The following is an 18,405-nucleotide window of genomic DNA, read 5'->3' as shown; positions in this document are numbered from 1 at the left end:
GGACGGGGGGCTCAGAATGCGAGCGGGGGCTACAGCCTTCCGCCACACCGCCTGCCTCACGTCGGTGCAGCACGGGCGGGCGGCGCCGATCCTTCCCCCGCAGCTCCCCGGCTCTGCCAGCCGGCCCGGGAGCAGCGGGGCCAGTCCCGCCGCCGCGGCCGCAGGGAGCGGGAAGGGTGCGGAGCCGCGCGCGGCCTCACCCCCGCCTTCCGCCGCCGCGCCGGAAGTGAACGGGGTGCGGCGGGGCGGCCGCTCGGCCCGTCCCTCGCCGGCCGTTCCCCGCGCTGGCGTCACGGCGCGCCGCTGGGCGCGCAGCTGGGGCGGCGGCGGGACGCGGAGCAGCGCAGCGCCGGCCATGGAGCCGCCGCCGCCGCAGAAGGAGATCGTCTACAACAAGCTGCTGCCCTACGGGGAGCGCTTGGAGGCCGAGGCCGCCCGCTTCCTCGCGCAGATCAAAGAGAACCTGGCCCGGGCCGTGCAGCTGCAGGAGCTCTGGCCCGGCGGGCTCTTCTGGACCAGGAAGCTCTCGACGTGAGTGCCCGGGGCGGCCTTCCCCTTCCCCCGGAGCCGCGGCCGGGCCACGCCCCGGGCTAGGGCGCCTCGCAGCGGGGCCCTGCGGGCGGAGGAGGAGACGAAACCGGGCCCCCGGGCTCGTCCCTTCCCCGCGGGGCCGGTGGGGCGGCCGGGGAGCGCGGCGGGAGGCGGGCCGGCTCCATAACGGTTCCTCCCTGCACCGCTTAGTCAGAGCCGAGCGGGTGCCGGCCGCCCCGGGCCGGGCTCGGGCGGCTCTGCTGGGGCCGGACCGCGGGCCCCCCCCGCCCCCCGGCTCCGCGGGGCAGCGCTGGCCGCCCGCGCCTCCCTGCCGGTAGCTCGGCGCCATCCCCGGGCTTACGCAAGGGCCGCGAGTGCTTCGGTATAGGAAATGGGGGCAAAGGTGGCTTCGTTTTCCAGAGCTCGCCCGTCGCCGCTTAAACTTGCTGATTTGTACGAATCGAGCTCTGGTGGGCCGGTTTGTTGACTTGTTGTTTCCTTCATGCCTGCTTGGCCACCTGTTTCACCTCTTGCCTTTTTGAGCGAGTTGTACGAGGTGCCGTCTCTGCGTAACTTCTGCTGCAGGAACATGAATCCTTGCTCAAGGCAGGCTGATAGTTCAGTGCCGGCAGGCTTAAATTCTGGCTTTATGCTGTGTAAACACTGTTGGTGCCCTTGATATCTTGCCTGTACTGTAGCACGGTGTAGCTCGTGTTGATGTTGGCTTTGCTGCGTGTGCTGGCAAGGTGGTTTTAATACAGATAAACCCATGGTGATTTCACAGCACCGAGTAGAACACAGGTTTCTCTGAGTGAATTTTACAAAGCATACTTCGTTGTCTTGGGCACTCTGGCACTGAAGTGGCATCATGTGACAATGACTCCTGTAGCTTCAATCAGTAGATCCTGTTTCTGTGGATGCTTACCGTGGGGTAGTTTGTTTTTTTTTCCTGAATGCTCAATGTGCCTTCATAAATGGTGTTTCCTGTGTGCTAGAAATGATTAAATATGTGTGTTTTGTACAATTTTGAGATCTTCACTTACAATTTTCCTCCTCACATGAGTAATTTTTTTAATATTAATTAGGAATTTAGTACATATTTGGCAGTCAAATCTGTTTGATACATATGTATTGAAATGTAAGTGTCTTTATATTTGCCAAGAGGCATTCTTAGATAGAATTACATTGGTGGTTGCAAAATGACTCACATGTTTGCGTTATGTGACAGTTTGAACCTGCTTGGAATGAGTTCAATGCTCTTTCCCTTCCTGCCCCCCCCTCCCCTCAGCTATCTGCTAGCTCATACTGGTTTCAGTGGTAACTGTTGGCTTTGTACCCGTGGTAGAACTTCATATAGTAATCAAGTTGAAATAAACTGTAGCAGTTCTTCCTACCAGTAGCTGAATAGGCTAAATGTGGTACTTGAGTCCTTTGAAAATATGCAGGGGTGTGTTAGAATCACCCTGTTACTCTGTAAACTGCAATTACTGCGACCAGTTTAGGCTTCAGGGCAGTGAATTTAGCCTATTGAGAACCGCAGTTATGCTACTTTATGAATCACAGAAAGGTCAGGAGGCTCTAATTTGTGGTTTTCCACCTACTCTTTGAAGTTTGAATTTATTGCCTACGTTTGCAACTTGTCTGATGCCTGTTAGTCCCAAGATTTCTTCGTGGCATGTTACATGCACCAAGACTGAATATGCTGGGATGTAGCAGGGAAGGAAACAGTGGGATTGGTTTAAAAATAAGCTGGTGTAGTTTACATGAGAGATGTTTTACTACTTAGTTTAACTTGACAAGGTACTTCTGCAGGATGAAATACATTAATAAAAGTTTAGGCCTAGATGAAACACTTCCAACCATATGGTGTTCTGATATCATACCTAAGTCTAATTATAGGATAATGATAATAAAATCAAAGTTTTGCTGTCTGTTGATAGCAGGTGATTAATCTCCAAATCAAGTTAATATCTTTTTCCTTGCTGGCCAGCTATAATAAATAGCACATCTGTTTGATAAAAAAAAAAAAAAAGCCAAAAAAGAAGAAGCCCAGAATCTTCATAATGGTATGATTGCTACTTTGTTGCAGATGTCTGAATTAGAAGAGCCAGTTGTTCTTGCAGTGTTCTGTGAAATAATTTGTAGTTCAGAACTGTGGGTGATGTATCTTTTAATTTATTTCTTGCACAGGTATAATTGTTAATACAAAATTGTAATATGTACGTACCTATCAATAAGTAAAGGAAAAAAATTGCATGCAGATGATATACTTGCTTAGTTACACCTTTTCAGGTACTCGCAGCTTTATACAACCTGCATTAAACTCCGTAGTTTGAAGAATGAAAGTGAAACTCCAAATTATTTTTTTTAGTTAAAAAATCTAGTATCAGCTACTATTTCCTGATGACAGCTGAACCCAAAATCTTTTATTTCTTATACTCCCAACAGCTGAAAACATGACTTGCACATAGTTATCTTAGGGGCAGCTGTTTCAGCTGTCTGATGTCACGAGCTGAATAGGGGGTGGAAAAAAGCAGAATTGGAGTTTATCAGCTATAGTGTTTGTAAGCTGATTTGCATAATTTTCATACACATAATTTTCAGTGATGTAAACTGGTTCTGTGGTTGGGATGGTTGTGTGGAGTACGGTGAGAGAACTTTCCCATGAAGACAGGAATAGTGGGGTTAGTTAACTCATGACTTAGTGGGACTTCTTAGGCAAGTAAAACTGCTTGTCTCAGAGGTTGCATTTAAATCTGTAATCATCACCCCAAGATTCCTCCAACTTTGGCTAGTAAAATCTGTATCTTATAAAACACTAATCCGATTGTGAAAGCAGAAGACTGAACCTCAGTTGTATAACTTGCTGCAGTGTGTGTGTGGCAAAAGCAGGTTGCATCAAAATAATTTGCTTAAATGGACTTGCGTCATACTCTTTTATGGTCTCTAGGTCAAAACTAGGCTGCTGTTTCAATTTTTCCCTCTTTCACGTTTTACATAGAAACTTTGTGTATAGATTTTTATTAATTTTTTTTCATAGAACATAGCCTGTAAATGAGCATAATAGTATAATATGAACATGTAATAGTTGCTGTACAAGTAGTTGCCTCTGCAGCCTGGAAAACACACAGATCTCTTTCTGTGCTTTCTACTTCAGTAGGCAAGGCTAGAGCTTTTAGAGCTGAGGGACACAGTTTCTGTTCCTGACAATGTTATTTTATGCGATTGTCGGGTATAGGCCTGTTACGAAATGACATTTAAGTGCCTTGCTGTAAGGTGTGGAAAAAATGCAGCTCGACAGTTTTTAATTAGAATGACAGGATGCAAAGTTACAGTGAGGATAAAAACATCTTAGTGGGACTTTGCTGAAATATTTTATTCACTATTGCATATAAATACTGTTTTACATCTATTTCTCTCTCTTTATCAGAAAAATACAGGGTTTCCTTTTGGATGTATAAGGGGTCTGTGTGTATACTATATATGTGTACATGTGATTTAAGTAGTCCTGTTGAGCATGATTCATTGATTTTCATATCATTTGTCAAAAACTGAGGTTTAGACCAATCATAATCCTGTCCTGTGAAAACAGATAGCTAGGAATGTAGGAGAGTGATCTATTTGGCTTTGTAAGTGAAGGCAATTTTGAACTGTGGCAAAGCGGCCAACTTTCTAGGGCATTTTAGGATGTCCACTTGATATGATAGTACATTTCCTAAAAATAGATCTATTGTAAAGGCGGAGCGAGAGATTGGATACCTAATACTTTTAGAACAGGGAACTGGTTTTCCAGTTCTGTTGGGTTTTTTCCCCCTGCATAATCTCCAGAGATCCTGTACTCTGTATGGAAAGGATGGAGCTCCAAACAGAATTTTCACTTCCTAACCATGATTGGTTGGTTGGTTGGTTTTTTAGGGTAGGTGGATTTCGGTGGTTTTTTTCCTCTGTTTAGTTGAACTCCAAATCAGAACCCAATGGACCAGCACAATGAAGGACAACTTATTTATCCTTTTTGCAACTGACTGTTAGATGTTGACAGCTCATAAAACCTTTGACAGTTTTCTTCCAGGAGGAATCAGAAGGGCAGTGGAATTAAGATTTCCAGAATTACCTCAGTGTGGCATTACTTGCCTTCTTATAAGAAGTCTTATTTTTTGTTTTGCAGCAATTTAGTTTTAGAATTATTTTTTTCCCTAATAATGCAATTAACATTTTCTTTTTATCCTGAAGAGCCATCATTTATATGATGATCATGCATCTGTGTGATCAGCCCCTAGGCATCCTTCAGGATGCTGGAAGTTCTGCCTATATTCTTTTATTTAGTAATGGTGCTGTTTCATCCTTTGTGAGGGGATATTCTGAAAATACTGCAGCTCCCTTCTGTAGATTTTGCTCATTTGATCTTGAGGAAAAGATGATTAGCCACTTTCTAGAAGTAATTATTTTCTGTCATTGTCTTAATGCACAGCTGGATTAAGACAAATAATTGACAGTTTTAAAATCTGCCTACCCTCTTACATAAAGAAGCTGTAAACAGGGGAGCAATTTGGCATCTAGTTCTGCTTCTTGGGCATAGTGACATCTTTGTGTTTAGTACATTTCTGTGTACTTTACTCCTTATTCTGTTTCTTAATTAAACAGCATTTTGTATAATAGAGTTGCGGTTAGCAAATGTCAAGAGAGGTAACCAGCCAAACATTTTATTTTTGGTTATATATAGCAACGCTGACAGATTAATTGGATCTCTTGTGTAGTGTTTGTAGTTAGGGCTTACTTTTCAGGCTCCTGAAGTTTGTGGGGTTTTGGGGGTTTTTTTTGTTACACATGAAGACATGAATCCAGTATTCTTTGTTACTTTATACCTAGATTTGAGAGTGAAGTACATGCAAGTGCATATGACTGAAAGATAATGGAATGGAAATTATTAAAGGTTAAACTTGTTTCAGAACCTTCTGTTTCCACAGCAAAATGAGCCCTTGGTGCTGTGTAATTGGTGTTTTCCTTTCCAGATGTGTACTGTCATGAAAAGTACAAACACTTTTGTTTACAAACTAACTTTAAAGTTTGGTCATTGCATCAGACTGACTTTCATTAAACAGTAAGTGAAGGCTTAAGGGGAATGACTGTGTGGCTTGTCATCTCTCTCATGGTCATGGGAAGTGATTTGCCTGATCAGTTTAGAAGACTTTTCCAGGTATGTGCTGTTCCTTTGAAAGTCTGGGAATAGCTCTTACGTCTTTTTATGAAATTTTTGTGTTGTCCTGATTATTACCTCATTTATCTTGAAAAAAGCTTCCAGACTTTCACATTGGGTTCTTCCCATACAGCATATGAGCAACATATACTTCTAGAAGGTAAAATACCACAACTAAAATAAGTTTGATTAAGTTATATCCTCACAAAACCAAGTGTCACACCCCCCACCCCCGAGGATTCTTTTTGCTTGTAGTCTGAAGCATGTGAAAAGTGTAGGTGGTCAGCTGTTGATGGTGTAATTCTATAGGTAGATAGTGTTTCTGGCCAATCCAGGTAATTTAGGTTCCTGTGGTAGAGGGGTGGGTTATCCTGTATTTTGTTGTTTCCTTCTGTATTTGAATTAAGTAAAACATGTTCAAATGACCATTAGTGAAAATACTGCCCGTCAAATGTAAAAATCTGCCCTTGAAGTCAATGGGGAAAGGGAAGTGGAAAATTGTGCTGTAGAGTGGGTTGGTTTTTTTCTTTGTTTTTCTGAAAACTGGTGATTATTGGTTTGCCAGAGCCCTGCAGCTGTTTTGCAGTGTCTTCAAAGGAAACTGGAGGAAGAAGGTTGAGAAAAAAAAATCTTGTGAGGAAGGAGCCAGGGGTCTTGGTATATGTATATTTAAGGAAACTTAACTCCTTTTGGTAAGATTACTAGCTATGGGTGATCCTCAAAGTTCAGAGATGGTTTCGTTTTGAATTGAGGAACGGGGATGTGGGGAAGTAAGAAAAAAATACTCAAGCAGTTGAGTTCAGGTCCCACGTGCCCTTGTGTCACTGAGTGAAGTGTGCTTCATGTCAGCGTGTTTTATTAGGGGATGTGAATTCTACTTCTCAAGCAGTCAGTCCTCCCACTGGCAGTGCTGCGAGGAGTGAAAGTTTACAGAGGAGCATGAAGCATTTGAAAGTAAACTAGATGTAGTGTTAAACTAAACTTAATGTTACAGGAGTCATTTTCAGAAACCAAATTCAGGAATCAAGACAGTTTGTTTTTATTGTTTGATCAGTAACTGCTAATGTTTGCCCCTTTAAAATTAACTGGCCTCTACTACTTCCAAGTAGGTGTACTTCAAAGATGTTTCTTTCCTAATCTTTTCACGTGGTGGTTCCACTGTAAGGTTCTGCAGTGTGTGCTGCCCTGCATACCAAGTAAGCACGTGAGATCTGGCATTCTTCACATTACCAGAACAAGCCTTGATGCTCTGTTGGTGTATGTTTGGCAACAAATCAGTCCACTCTCTTCTAAATCTTAAACAAAATCAATGAATAGGCTTCTCAAAAAATTGTTTTATATAGGTTCATATGTTTTATGCTTTGTCTAACTGCTGCTTGGCGGATAGTATATTAGTGAGGTTTCTTATGAATCTTTAGAACAGTTGGAGCAGTAGTAAAAAGGAAAGTGTGCTTCCCAGGCAAGCAGTACTTTACAGCTGTGTGAGGTGTAAAATGCTGTGGTTCTGCTGGTACGGAATATTTTTTAAGACTTTGAACATGGAGTGTTTTTTTTTTTTTCAATCTCAACTTGAAAATAGCAAGCACTTCTTCCAGACTTAGTCCTAATGGTTCTATACTTTCTTAAAATAGTAAATGTAAGGGATAGCAGTTGGGACACCCCACCAGCAAAGCTCGGTGTCTAAATCAATTGTTCAGCCTCGCTGGAAGCTATCAGATTTGGACTTGACTTAATTATATTTTTTTTTAATTATCTTCTGGATTGTGTCTTGTCTCCTTCTTAAAGTGCCCTGGCTGAAAAGGGTAGAGTATAATACGGCTAGTTGTGACAGTTGTTGGGTTGTTTTGTTTGTGGTTTGGTGGGTTTTTTTTAAATGAGAAATGTTTTGAGCTGAGGTGAAAGAGTATAATCCTTGGTTTTGTGGCATCTGGTGTGAGCATGAAGTTAATGCTATTTGTAGAATCTTAGAAGACTGCGGACTTTATTCGGACATTCTTTTTCTTTCTGTAGTTAAGTTTTCATTGCCAATCTTCCGTTGGCATATATCTTCAGATTCTTACTTGTGGGACTTGTGAACCAGGTTTTAGTTTTTTGTTAAACAGTGTCAGATGGAGTCTGGCTCAGGTCTTAAATAAAACAGAAATGTTTAAAAATATTGCTGACTCATCTTTTGTTTGTTTGTAGATATATCCGACTATATGGGAGAAAATTTAGCAGAGAAGATCATGTGCTTTTTATCAAATTGTTGTATGAGTTGGTAACAATTCCAAAACTGGAGATCAGCATGATGCAAGGATTTGCACGCCTGTTGATAAACCTGTTAAAGTAAGTACAGGTTTTGCTGACTACTGAAACTTCCATCTCTTAATAGTTGCTCACTTCTCTTGCTTAATGTTATATACTGTAATGTAATAATATGTTCTGTTACAGGCTACTTCACTTAAGCTCCTCTGTACAGATGATGTTGGCTAAGAAGAGTTCTCACTATGCAATGACCTTTCAAAGCTTTAGGAGTGTTGTTGAAAGTGAAAGAATGTCAGGTTCCCCCACCCCTGCTCCGCCATTAGGAGAAGGAAACATCACGGAGAGCCAGGTGTTAAGGTTGAATCTCAAACAGGGAGAAGATGAAAACTGTCTCTCGCAACTTGATAATGTTTATTTCACTTAGTCAGACTTTTCCTGAAAATCTTGACAGCTTCTGTTCGTGCAGAAATGCTGCAAGTGGCTAGCTTTTTTCTTGCCTGACCTTCCTGCAGTTTGTGCCAAATGCTGAAGATAAGCTTAATTCAGAGCAGTGAGCTGGGGTATTCTGGTGTGCACTGTGTCAATGTAAATATTTAATCCTAAAGTGCTCTTTTTTTTTTTTTTTTTTTTTTTTTTCCTATTAGGAAAAAAGAACTGCTTTCCAGGGATGATTTAGAGTTACCATGGAGACCACTTTATGAAATGTTGGAGAGGATATTATACTCCAAAACAGAACATCTTGGATTAAACTGGTTTCCCAAGTAAGTTTGCTTTCTAAAACATTTGATAGACTATAAGTACGTGTAATGCTCGAAAGTACTTTGTAATTTGCTTTTAATATCTGGAATTTGAGATATGGTAAATATTTTGCTTGTATTTTTGTGAAGTATATTTCAAATAATTGCATGCAAGACTGTACTAAATAATCTATATCCTTATGCCAATGAATTGCTTGTTGTGATGTTTCTTCATAAATGTGATTGAGTTAACGTCTAAATATGCTGGAACACAGGTCTTCAACTTACTTAGGAAGATAACCCATGGTTTAACAGATTTTATGTTAAATTTTTAACAATATTCACGTTAAGTGTCTACTGTTCTGTTTTATAACACAATAAGGATTTGGGGGAAAAAACAGAAACGGTACTGTTCTTAAATAAATAAATAAAATAAAATAAAAAAAAAATACTGTAATTGTTCCCAGTATCTAATCTAGGTGTAAATCAGTATGTACACAAAGAAAAACGAAGTGCCTTCTATAGAAAATACATCTATCTCTATCATCAAAGTGATGATATGATCTGGACAAATCAATTTTTTTCCAGTTAATTTTAAAAATGTTCTACTGGTTGTTTTCTTTGCTTTTCTTATGCTGCCAGTCCTTCCCTGTCTGACAGTTTTCCTCATAATTCCAATTAGAGAAAGTCCTGCTCTATAAATAATTACAGATTATAAAAGTTATTGCATGGTTAACTCATTATGTTTGTTTGAATTGAAACTTCAGATAAAGAAATGCAGGTGAAAATACTTAATTAGCTTTAAAAAGAATTTGTTTTGCCCGGGGATATTGAAGTACTACCACTGATTCCTTTTACTGAGTGGAAGATTCTATTGCTGATAAATAACACAAACAGAAAGTATATGTAGCCTTGTAGCTTGTTACAGAGCATTTCATGCTGAATTTCTCTCATGCCTACATAGCTGGAAAAATAATTCTGCTAAACTGCATTATTTTGCTAACTGCAGATAGTACTTGTAAGTGAAAATCCGAAAGAGCAGAGCCTATTTTAGTTTGGTTTTGTACGCATATGCCAGCACCTACTGAAACTGCATACTTTGCTCTGTGGGGATGTTGTCTAGTCGCTTCTCATTTACTGCCTGAGAAACTTGTGTAGTGAGGTGGGACTTTTCCAAGAGAGGCGAGGAGGTTAAGCTGGGAGGAAGGCATCAGTTGTGATGGTCTGTCTGAAATGGTTTGCTTTTATTAACTGTATTAGATATCAGACACTCCATCTTACTATGCAGTGCGATTTGTTCTCATACGGTGTTCATTCTTTTTTTAACGTCAATTTTCAGGGGTATCTTTTTGGTGAAAGTCAAGAGATACTTTGATTTAATTTATAGCTGTTAATTTAACTACTGTTTTAATTTTATTCTTTTTCTACATTCAGTTCATATCGACCAGGCTTGTCTTCACCTAAAACATTTGTGCTTAATGTATTACATAGGTGGTAAGAATGACTTTTCGTTTTGTTCAGCTCTGGCCGATGTGTAATCTTCTGCATGTTCTGTTAGATTGTAACACTTGTCACACAGGTGTAATTTTCTGCATAAATAATTGTATTGGAAAACCAATGTTAACATTACACCACTGTTTATGAGAATGTCGCACTGTATGTGAACCTTTCTAATTGGGGAACAAGATAGCGTGTGTGAAGTGGCTGATAAAGTGGCTCTATGCTAACTAATTTAACCAGCATATATATATTTCAAGGGTCAAATGAAAGATAAATTTTACAGTTGAATAATTGCTGTGTCTGAATGTGGACAAAATCAGTGTTGGTGTAGGAGTGCATGTTACACAGGATAAGTGTACCTTACTATTAAAAACTATGAAATCATGGAAAGTGCTTTAGCAGTGAGGTCATAGGTTTTGGAAAATACATCCAGCAACAACCTTGTAGCTGTGAAGTGTGAAACAAAACTTACTTTGTCTCTCAAAGAAGAGTTTACTGTGAATTTTTGCAGTGAAAACCATACCAGGAGTTTTGGTGTGTATATATCTATAATTTCAGAAAACTGGTACAAGTGCAGTGGAATTGCAGTATTTTTTGCTTTGTTTGTTTTTTTTTAGGAAGAGATTTTTATTTGTACTAATCCAGTGAGATATTGATATTTGGCTCACTGTAGTTTGAAATCCAGTAAAATAATTTGTGAAACTATAGCTCGCTGCTCTTCATTGTCTGAATTTAAACTCTTGTAATGGAGTGCCTGCTGCAGGGTGAGAAGTCACTTGAGGCCTAAATCTGTCCTGAAAAACTTAAAAATGTGCTTTTACTGCTTTTTGACAATAAGTCAACAGTTATCTTTTGATAAAGAGTTAACAATGTAAGTTTATATATTAATTGTTTTAACAAAACACATTTTTCTTTGAAAATGCAGGGGGGAAAACTCCCAGATTTACAAATATATGGTCCTGTTCTTCCCAAAAGAAGAAAATAATAGTGTAGTTCCAAAATGAGGACTAATGATAGGGGTTAATAGTATTGTTGGGTGTCTTTTAATATACCCATGCAGCAAGACAATAATAATAATATAATGGTGAGCTAATAATACTTCAGGTAGTAAGGAGGAACTAAAAGAAAAGGAAACTGAATGGGATGAGAAATTTTTATTTATCTCATTAAATATGCTGCTGTTTCAGTAATTAATAGGAGATACCTTCCAGTGTAAGTAGCTTCATTATCTCTTGATTTCAAAGGTTTTAATACCTTATCCAAGTGGTCAACATTAAATACTGAGCAAGGAGTACAAACTACAGTGGGCTGATCAGTCCAGTGTGGTTTATGTATATAGTTGTTTGCTGTTGTGCTCTGTTAATCCATGGATAGGTTCAGTGGTGGAGTACTGTACAGAAATACACGAGTGCGATAACTAGATGAGCAATTAGTTCTGCAGTAATAGTTATGCAAAAAGCCTAGCCAAAAGTGGAACAGAAGCCACTGTGAAAGAGTTTGAGAGTTGGTTCAAAGTGGTAACAAAAGCAGTAACCAGCAGTCTCTTGTTCTCCTTGGCTGTGTTGTGCTGTCCTTTTCTAAGTTGTCATCAAACAGGAATCTGACAAGATGTGTTCTGTAGTCGGTCTGCAGTTGAACTGTGTCTTAGATGGAACTTTCTTTATGTACAGTTGTCTGCTGTTGTTTTTTTCTTTCTAGCTTCCACTGTAAATTTGTCATCAGAAGACAGGAGGGGACATCCCTTCCAGTCCTTCTTTGTTCTCTTACACTAACAAATGCTGAGATCTGACCAGAAACTTGTGAATTTGAAAGATGATCTCTGGCATCAGTGTTTCTTAAAATTCCTCTTTCTTTCAAGTTCTTAGTAATAGTTTACTTCAGTGGAGTGCAGTAGTATGGGGATAGCTTTTTTGTTTGTTACATTAACATTTTTCATGTTAATCTTTAATGCTATTAAGGAATGTTACTGGTTCATGCTTTATTTATCAACACTTGGAACAACTGTTATCTATTTCCTAACTCTTTCAAGAACGGTGTTCACTTTAGCCCAGGATCTTTATGAGCTTCTTGCAGGGTTTAATCTTGTTTTTGTTTAATGAATTGTTATGCATTCCTCTTCAAATTTTAGAAGCTATCAGCCAGCTCATAATTACCATTCTGGGAGAGGTCATGAATTTACTTTGTCAGTGTTGTATGAAATGTATAAATTTTGCATCTTCTAGAGTGCTACTTGAACTGAAATAATGTTATGAGGGCTGGGTGGGCTTTTGTTGGCTCCATTGAATGTTGAGGTGTTGAAGGGAAATAGTGGGTTATCCATTTAGTATTTCTCCTGGCTTGCGTGGGATCAGTTTATTTTGTGGAGGACTAGAGAGAGGGTGTGTGCATGCTCATTATTTGTGTCTCTCAAAATTAATTGACCTAAGCTGATCTTTGGTAAAACTCTATAAAGATGATACGTTTGCATCATCTTTTCTGATCAAAATAGCATTTCTGTATGTTGTTTTTTAATGGTGGACTGAAGGATGCATTTTTTCTATTAAGTCTACAGGAGATGTAGGAAGTTCTTCTGCCAGAACACTCTTTTTTCATTCAGGGAATGTTTTTTTCGTAAAAATGCAATTTAGTCTTGAGCTTGTCTTGTAATAAACAGGAGGTTTGAAGAACATGACAATTTACTACCTTTATGGTTCAATTGATATCTCTCTCTCTCTCTTCTCCCCTTCCCTTCTAGTCTTTGAGTTTATTCTGAGGTTTAGTCTTTTTTAGATAGTTTGATGGCATCCTGTAGCAAGTCATGTGAACATGATTTCTCAAGTAAGTTTTTGCTATGTATGAAAACACTCTTAAAATCAGCTGTGAATTGTGAAGGAAGCTAATGAAATATCCATTTATTTGCAGATAGTTCACTTCTCTTTCTTAAAAACATGGGACAAAACCCAAAAACAGATTGAAAAGGACAGATGTGGTGTTTGGAGTCTAACAATAACAACTGTCTGAAGTCTGTTGCCTTTATTTATCTTACAAATATTTAAGAAGTCCATAAACACATTTTTTCTGTTTGTGTTTTCAACTTCCCCAAGAAGCTACCTTGCTGTGTGGTTGTTCATGGATAAAATGCAGGATATTACTTACAAGAAGTGATAATAATTCTTTTCACTTAAATGCAATAGATACAAGAGTAGTATGTGAAAAGTAGAACTGGGAGTTTAGCAGAGCAATTTTAATTGTTATGACCAGGTCTGTGTAGAAGCCAATTAGCTACTGCATGTTCACAGAAGACATCTAATTGCATCAACATTAGCTTAAGTTCTTGAGGGAAAAATCAGCAAATATTTATTTTATGTTGTCACTGAAATTTGGTAATGCGCTGTCCCTAATGTTTCCTTTCTTGTTTCAGTTCTGTAGAAAGTGTTCTGAAAACACTTGTGAAGAGCTGCAGACCGTAAGTGTTTGTGGGGTGTTTTTGGTGGTTTTTGTTTTTCTTTTTAAGCCTGTATCTTGAGGGGGATGAAAAGTGTTAAAAAAACCAAAAAAACCCCACCCTACTAGTCATTCTTTAGCTGATGTTGTCCCAACTCAGTAAGTTTGGGGTGGAGTGTAGAGACTTTTCTGTTTTACTGCATTATGAATGATCAATACCTCGGGTTCATAGGTTGCTTAAAATGAAAACATAATCACAAGTAGGCTCCATGTTATAATATTTAAACAAAGCGTAAGGTTGTTTGCATCTTTTTTGACAGTCTTGGTTGAAAATCTGTTAAAAGTTAAGCCAGGATATTGCTAGATAAGGCCACTGTTGCTTTTGCTCTTTTGGGCTGTTCACTGGGAATGTGTGTGCCCGAACCAGACTTGCTCCCTGCACCAAATGACTTTTTTACCAGCTTAAGATACTGCAAAGATGCAGAGAAGGGATTTGTTCTCTTTTGTTTACCACTCATATGGCTGTTTGTCATTAGCATCTGCTTTCATGGAAGCAGGTGTTTCAGATACTGATGTTACTCCATTGAGCATTCCTGTAGGAGATGCTGTTCTAAACACATAGTGTTAGTATGAGGAACATAAGAATAAAACCACCTTATACTTCTCCCATATAAATAGGGGTTTGTAGCTAAATAAAACCCCTTAGTTTTCAGTGTTGATTTTTCTGTATCTGTAATAAATATGTAAGTCACTGAAACAGATTGTTTTTAAAATGAAAAAGTTGTAATTGCCCCCTGAAAATTCTGATTTAAGGTTGGGACACTGATAATACTGCTTTCAGTTGGCCCCGTATCAACTGCAATAATTATGTTGTGTAAACAGTTGTGTCTGGTACGCATTTTAAATACTGCATTGCATGAATATTTAGTTTATTTTAAAATAAATTAAATAACTAGCATTCTTCTAATGTTTTGGTAGATGTCCTTGTGCCTTAAGTAATCTTTTTTTATGTTGCCTCACATGTGGATAGTAGTTGTTTGATTTTGACCAGCCTTCACACTGAAATGGTTTTGCATCATACATAATCTTTTCTGGTTCAACCAGATAAGAATCATCTCACATCTGTGGTCTTAAAATGATGCATCGTAATGTTCTTTATCTCCCTGAAACACAGTTAGGGTTAAGTGGAGTTGAGGACTGCCTGTCTGTTGCCCCTGGGTATGCAGTCTTACTGTAAAACTAAAATTTATGACAAATGCATAGATAGTTTAAAATATATTTTTATATAACATCTATATATGTTAATATATAATATTAACATATATGTTATTCTTGTATATATTAATATAAGAACATTTTTAAAAGACCCAAGCTTTAAAGCTAAGTCTGCGTATATTTAATGGTTTCTTTGTTTTCAGATATTTTCCTGAAGATGCCACTGCAGAGATGCTAGATGAATGGAGGCCTTTAATGTGTCCATTTGATGTTACCATGCAAAAGGCTATTACCTACTTTGAACTATTTCTACCTACTACCCTTCCCCCTGAACTTCACCAGAAAGGTTTCAGGTAAGTGTAATTCAATATCTGTTGATACAGTATTCTGTTGCAAATGCAAGCCGTTATCTTTTACAAGATGACTTGAAGTCAACAACAAAATGAATGGCAGCTTTCAACAGCGTTTTTGGAAGGAGTTCAAGACAGAAATTCTCTCAGCCGTTCTTTTGTAAAAGTAACCTGAGAGAATCTTAGTACCTATTCTCTAATAAGTTCTCCCTTTTGTAGAGGAAAGTGCACAGTATACTAACAAAGCAAACTAAATTGAGTTAAGTGCGCTTTTCATTCTGAAGGAATACTCTCACAAGTAAAAATCATTAACCATAGCACAGCTTTTAAGTCCTGCTTTCTATTAAATTTGGGGTAGCTTCTGATGAGTCCTTCATGTAGGTTAAAGTACAGCTGTAACTAAAAATAAGGGATTGTGAAGCAGAAGTCTTTGATTCACTGTCAAGGTATGGCAATGTGAGATGGTCAGCAGACCACTATAGGAAGTGAGTTTGAGAATTAAAGGAGAAGCATTTGCAGGACGGGACAGTATCTGGATCATCTTTAAGGTAGAACTATTGAACTTAGAAACGTAAACCAGTGACGTTTAGTGCATGTAGTGATTATTTAGGCTGATTAGGTTAAAAGTACGTTTGTGCTACAGGGCTAGTGAAAGCTTCAAGGAAGGAAGTGAATTTAGTTTATAAAGGTGAATTTAAGCAAGGGACTGGTATAGAGGGTTTACATCCTTGGCTTCAGGTGAATTCAGTATAGAAGCTAATGACACTTGTAACTATTGGTCAGTTGGGACACATTTTAGGTTTTAAGGTCAAGGGAAATGAAGTGTGATTTGTTTTCATTTGGTTTACCTGTGTTGGGATGGCAATATGTAATGAAATGGTGAAGCTGAAGTAGGTGAGGAAACTCCTGGTGAACCATGTGTGTGAAAGGTGGGGTGGGTCAGAAAAGGATAAGAGGAGGAGAAGTAAAAGAAGCAAGGACTGAGACTCAGGATCAGAGCGAGGGTAGGGGGGAATACCCTGCGAGGCGAAGTGATACTAGTCTGTCCATGTTGATCCCTGTTCTTGTTGAATGAATTGAGGGGCAGGTGAGTTTGTGTGACCACCTGGTAGAGTGAGGGATAAATATCCAGTGAGGGAGCTGCTTTTACAACATGAAAATTATTTTGATTCTGTTCTCTTGCAGGCTTTGGTTTGATGAATTTATAGGCCTTTGGGTGTCAGTTCAAAATCTTCCCCAATGGGAAGGGGTAAGTATTTACTCTTCACCTACACTAGAAGAAATCCATTTAAATATTCCTACAATGTGCTTGCAAGGCATTGATGTCAAACAATCATATAATGGATTGTTTTTCCTTCTGCTTTAACTAGTACAAGAAAACAGAGACAATAATTTCATGATTGTTAGCAAGCAATTACTGATTGAATAAATGAGACTGCGCTTGTGCTTGGTGAACACTGTTTAATGGCTAGCTCAGCCAGCTTTTCTTTCCAGCATTGGGAATGCTGGCATTTTCCAGACTGCCTGCTAATGCTTACAATGATGCAAAGTGCTATTGTGATTTCTGTAAATTATAATTTTGTAAAATCCCATCTTTTATATCTAAACACATCTTTCCTGATCCCTGATTTTGAATATTAATGCTTTGCTTTGACTGCAATGAGTTGTTGTCATCCTTATTTTAGATACAGTAAAGAATCTGTACTCCCCTTGGCCAAAATATTTTTCAAGGAAAATAGTCTACCATGTACCTGTCTGCCTTTTTTGTGTGTCTCATATAACTAGATAAAAACTTGGGAAATAAAATAAAATCTCATGCTTGAGACACCACCACCAGCAGCTTAGGTGCTGTTGTTGTCAGCTGACCTGTGCCTTGGCTTTACTGCAGTGAAACTTGGCATATTACCAGATTTTTTCCATACTCAGTATGAACATAAGCTTATTGACCATCTGGCTCCTCTTGCTAATCTCCTGCCTATATTCACAAGGACGAATTCTCTGAGTCTTTGGAGAAAGTTGATTTCCAAAACACTGTTGAATGCTACCTTTGTAGCACTTTCTGTTTGTGGCAATTTCTTTGTGAAAAGGCTTGTGTGTAGGTCTTTCTGGTTTGAGTTAGTTTCCTCACAAATGAAGGCAGGCAGTCTTTGTTCCAACAGTTGACAATTGTCCAGATTTGAACAGGAGTGATTGCCAAAGTTTTAGTTGAGGTTGTCTGTAGACACTTTTGCATCTTTCTGATGGCTATCCAAAAAATCATAGTTCTGTCTACTCTTTCTGACAGAAGGATGACAGCCTACACTTTAATATCGTGATTTGGTTTGTTTCTGTCAAACAGACTAACAAATAACCATAAACAATCTTTCATAAGTGATCTCTGATATTTTTTCCCTCTCCCAGTGTATTCTGACAGTTTTCACTACTTGTTTCCTCCTCTGTCTTGTCCACTTCTTAAGGGCAGGCTTGTTCATTTCATCAAGCTTGGATGCAGATAATTAGACATATGGGTTCTGACTATGCAAGCCAATTTAAGCCTCTGTATGCTGCAAGCTTTTTCTTAGCTTGCTTTGGCAGGAGTTAAGACTTGCTGTTTGAAGGGAACCTATGGAATCAATTGCCTTTGTGCATGATAAGGGTTTTTTTCAGTGGGCACTTCCTAGTATCAAATGAAAAAGGTAGATCATTTAAGAAAATGTAACGCTTGTCTTCAGGCTGTGTCAGATTTGACTGTCCTGAATTGAATTCATAGGTTTTCCAAAGCTATCATGTTTTCAGACTGAGAAGGGAACTCTTGGTGAAGACCTGTCTCTGAATTAGGCAGGATTATTTAAGGTTCACACTTTTAGCTTCACTGTAGCTTCACGATACTGACAGAAGCATCAAGGTTATTGGAGGCCTGATAGGTATTTCTGTGTTTGGACAAGTTCATAAAAGGAGCGTTGGTGGATTATGTGCTTTCTCCTGGTTAGGATATGGGAGTGAGACTTCATCTCCTTTTTTATTTATTTCTGAAAACCTTCTTTTCTGAGGACATATTTCAGTTCCCTTTTGTACTCATGAGGCTGTTTTCTAGCGATGGAGTATCTAATTCTTCATAGTCACATACTGCCACCCCATCTGACAGCTACTGCCTGTGACCTTTACAAGCCACAGATAACATATAAACCAAAGTTACAAATGCAACAGCCATCACCACCGGCAAATACACTTT

The 18,405-nt window shown here is 39.0% G+C and overlaps 1 protein-coding gene across 1 annotated transcript in view; it reads left to right on the top strand.

Annotated features, from left to right (window-relative positions):
* Positions 1–280: 280 nt before the first annotated feature.
* The window catches only part of PSME4 (proteasome activator subunit 4), a 69,042-nt gene continuing 50,917 nt past the window's right edge, over positions 281–18,405 (top strand). Inside the window, exons 1-6 of the mRNA XM_040612228.1 lie at positions 281–531; positions 7,910–8,050; positions 8,614–8,730; positions 13,607–13,651; positions 15,048–15,197; positions 16,380–16,443. Coding sequence (XP_040468162.1) covers positions 356–531; positions 7,910–8,050; positions 8,614–8,730; positions 13,607–13,651; positions 15,048–15,197; positions 16,380–16,443 — 693 coding nt within the window. The 5' untranslated portion in view covers positions 281–355. The remainder of the gene's footprint in view (positions 532–7,909; positions 8,051–8,613; positions 8,731–13,606; positions 13,652–15,047; positions 15,198–16,379; positions 16,444–18,405) is intronic.

This window comes from Falco naumanni, chromosome 12 (genome assembly GCF_017639655.2).
Source record: "Falco naumanni isolate bFalNau1 chromosome 12, bFalNau1.pat, whole genome shotgun sequence".
Taxonomy (NCBI): domain Eukaryota; kingdom Metazoa; phylum Chordata; class Aves; order Falconiformes; family Falconidae; genus Falco; species Falco naumanni.
The sequence above is the reverse complement of the archived record's forward strand: the minus strand, read 5'-3'. Positions and strand labels throughout refer to the sequence as shown.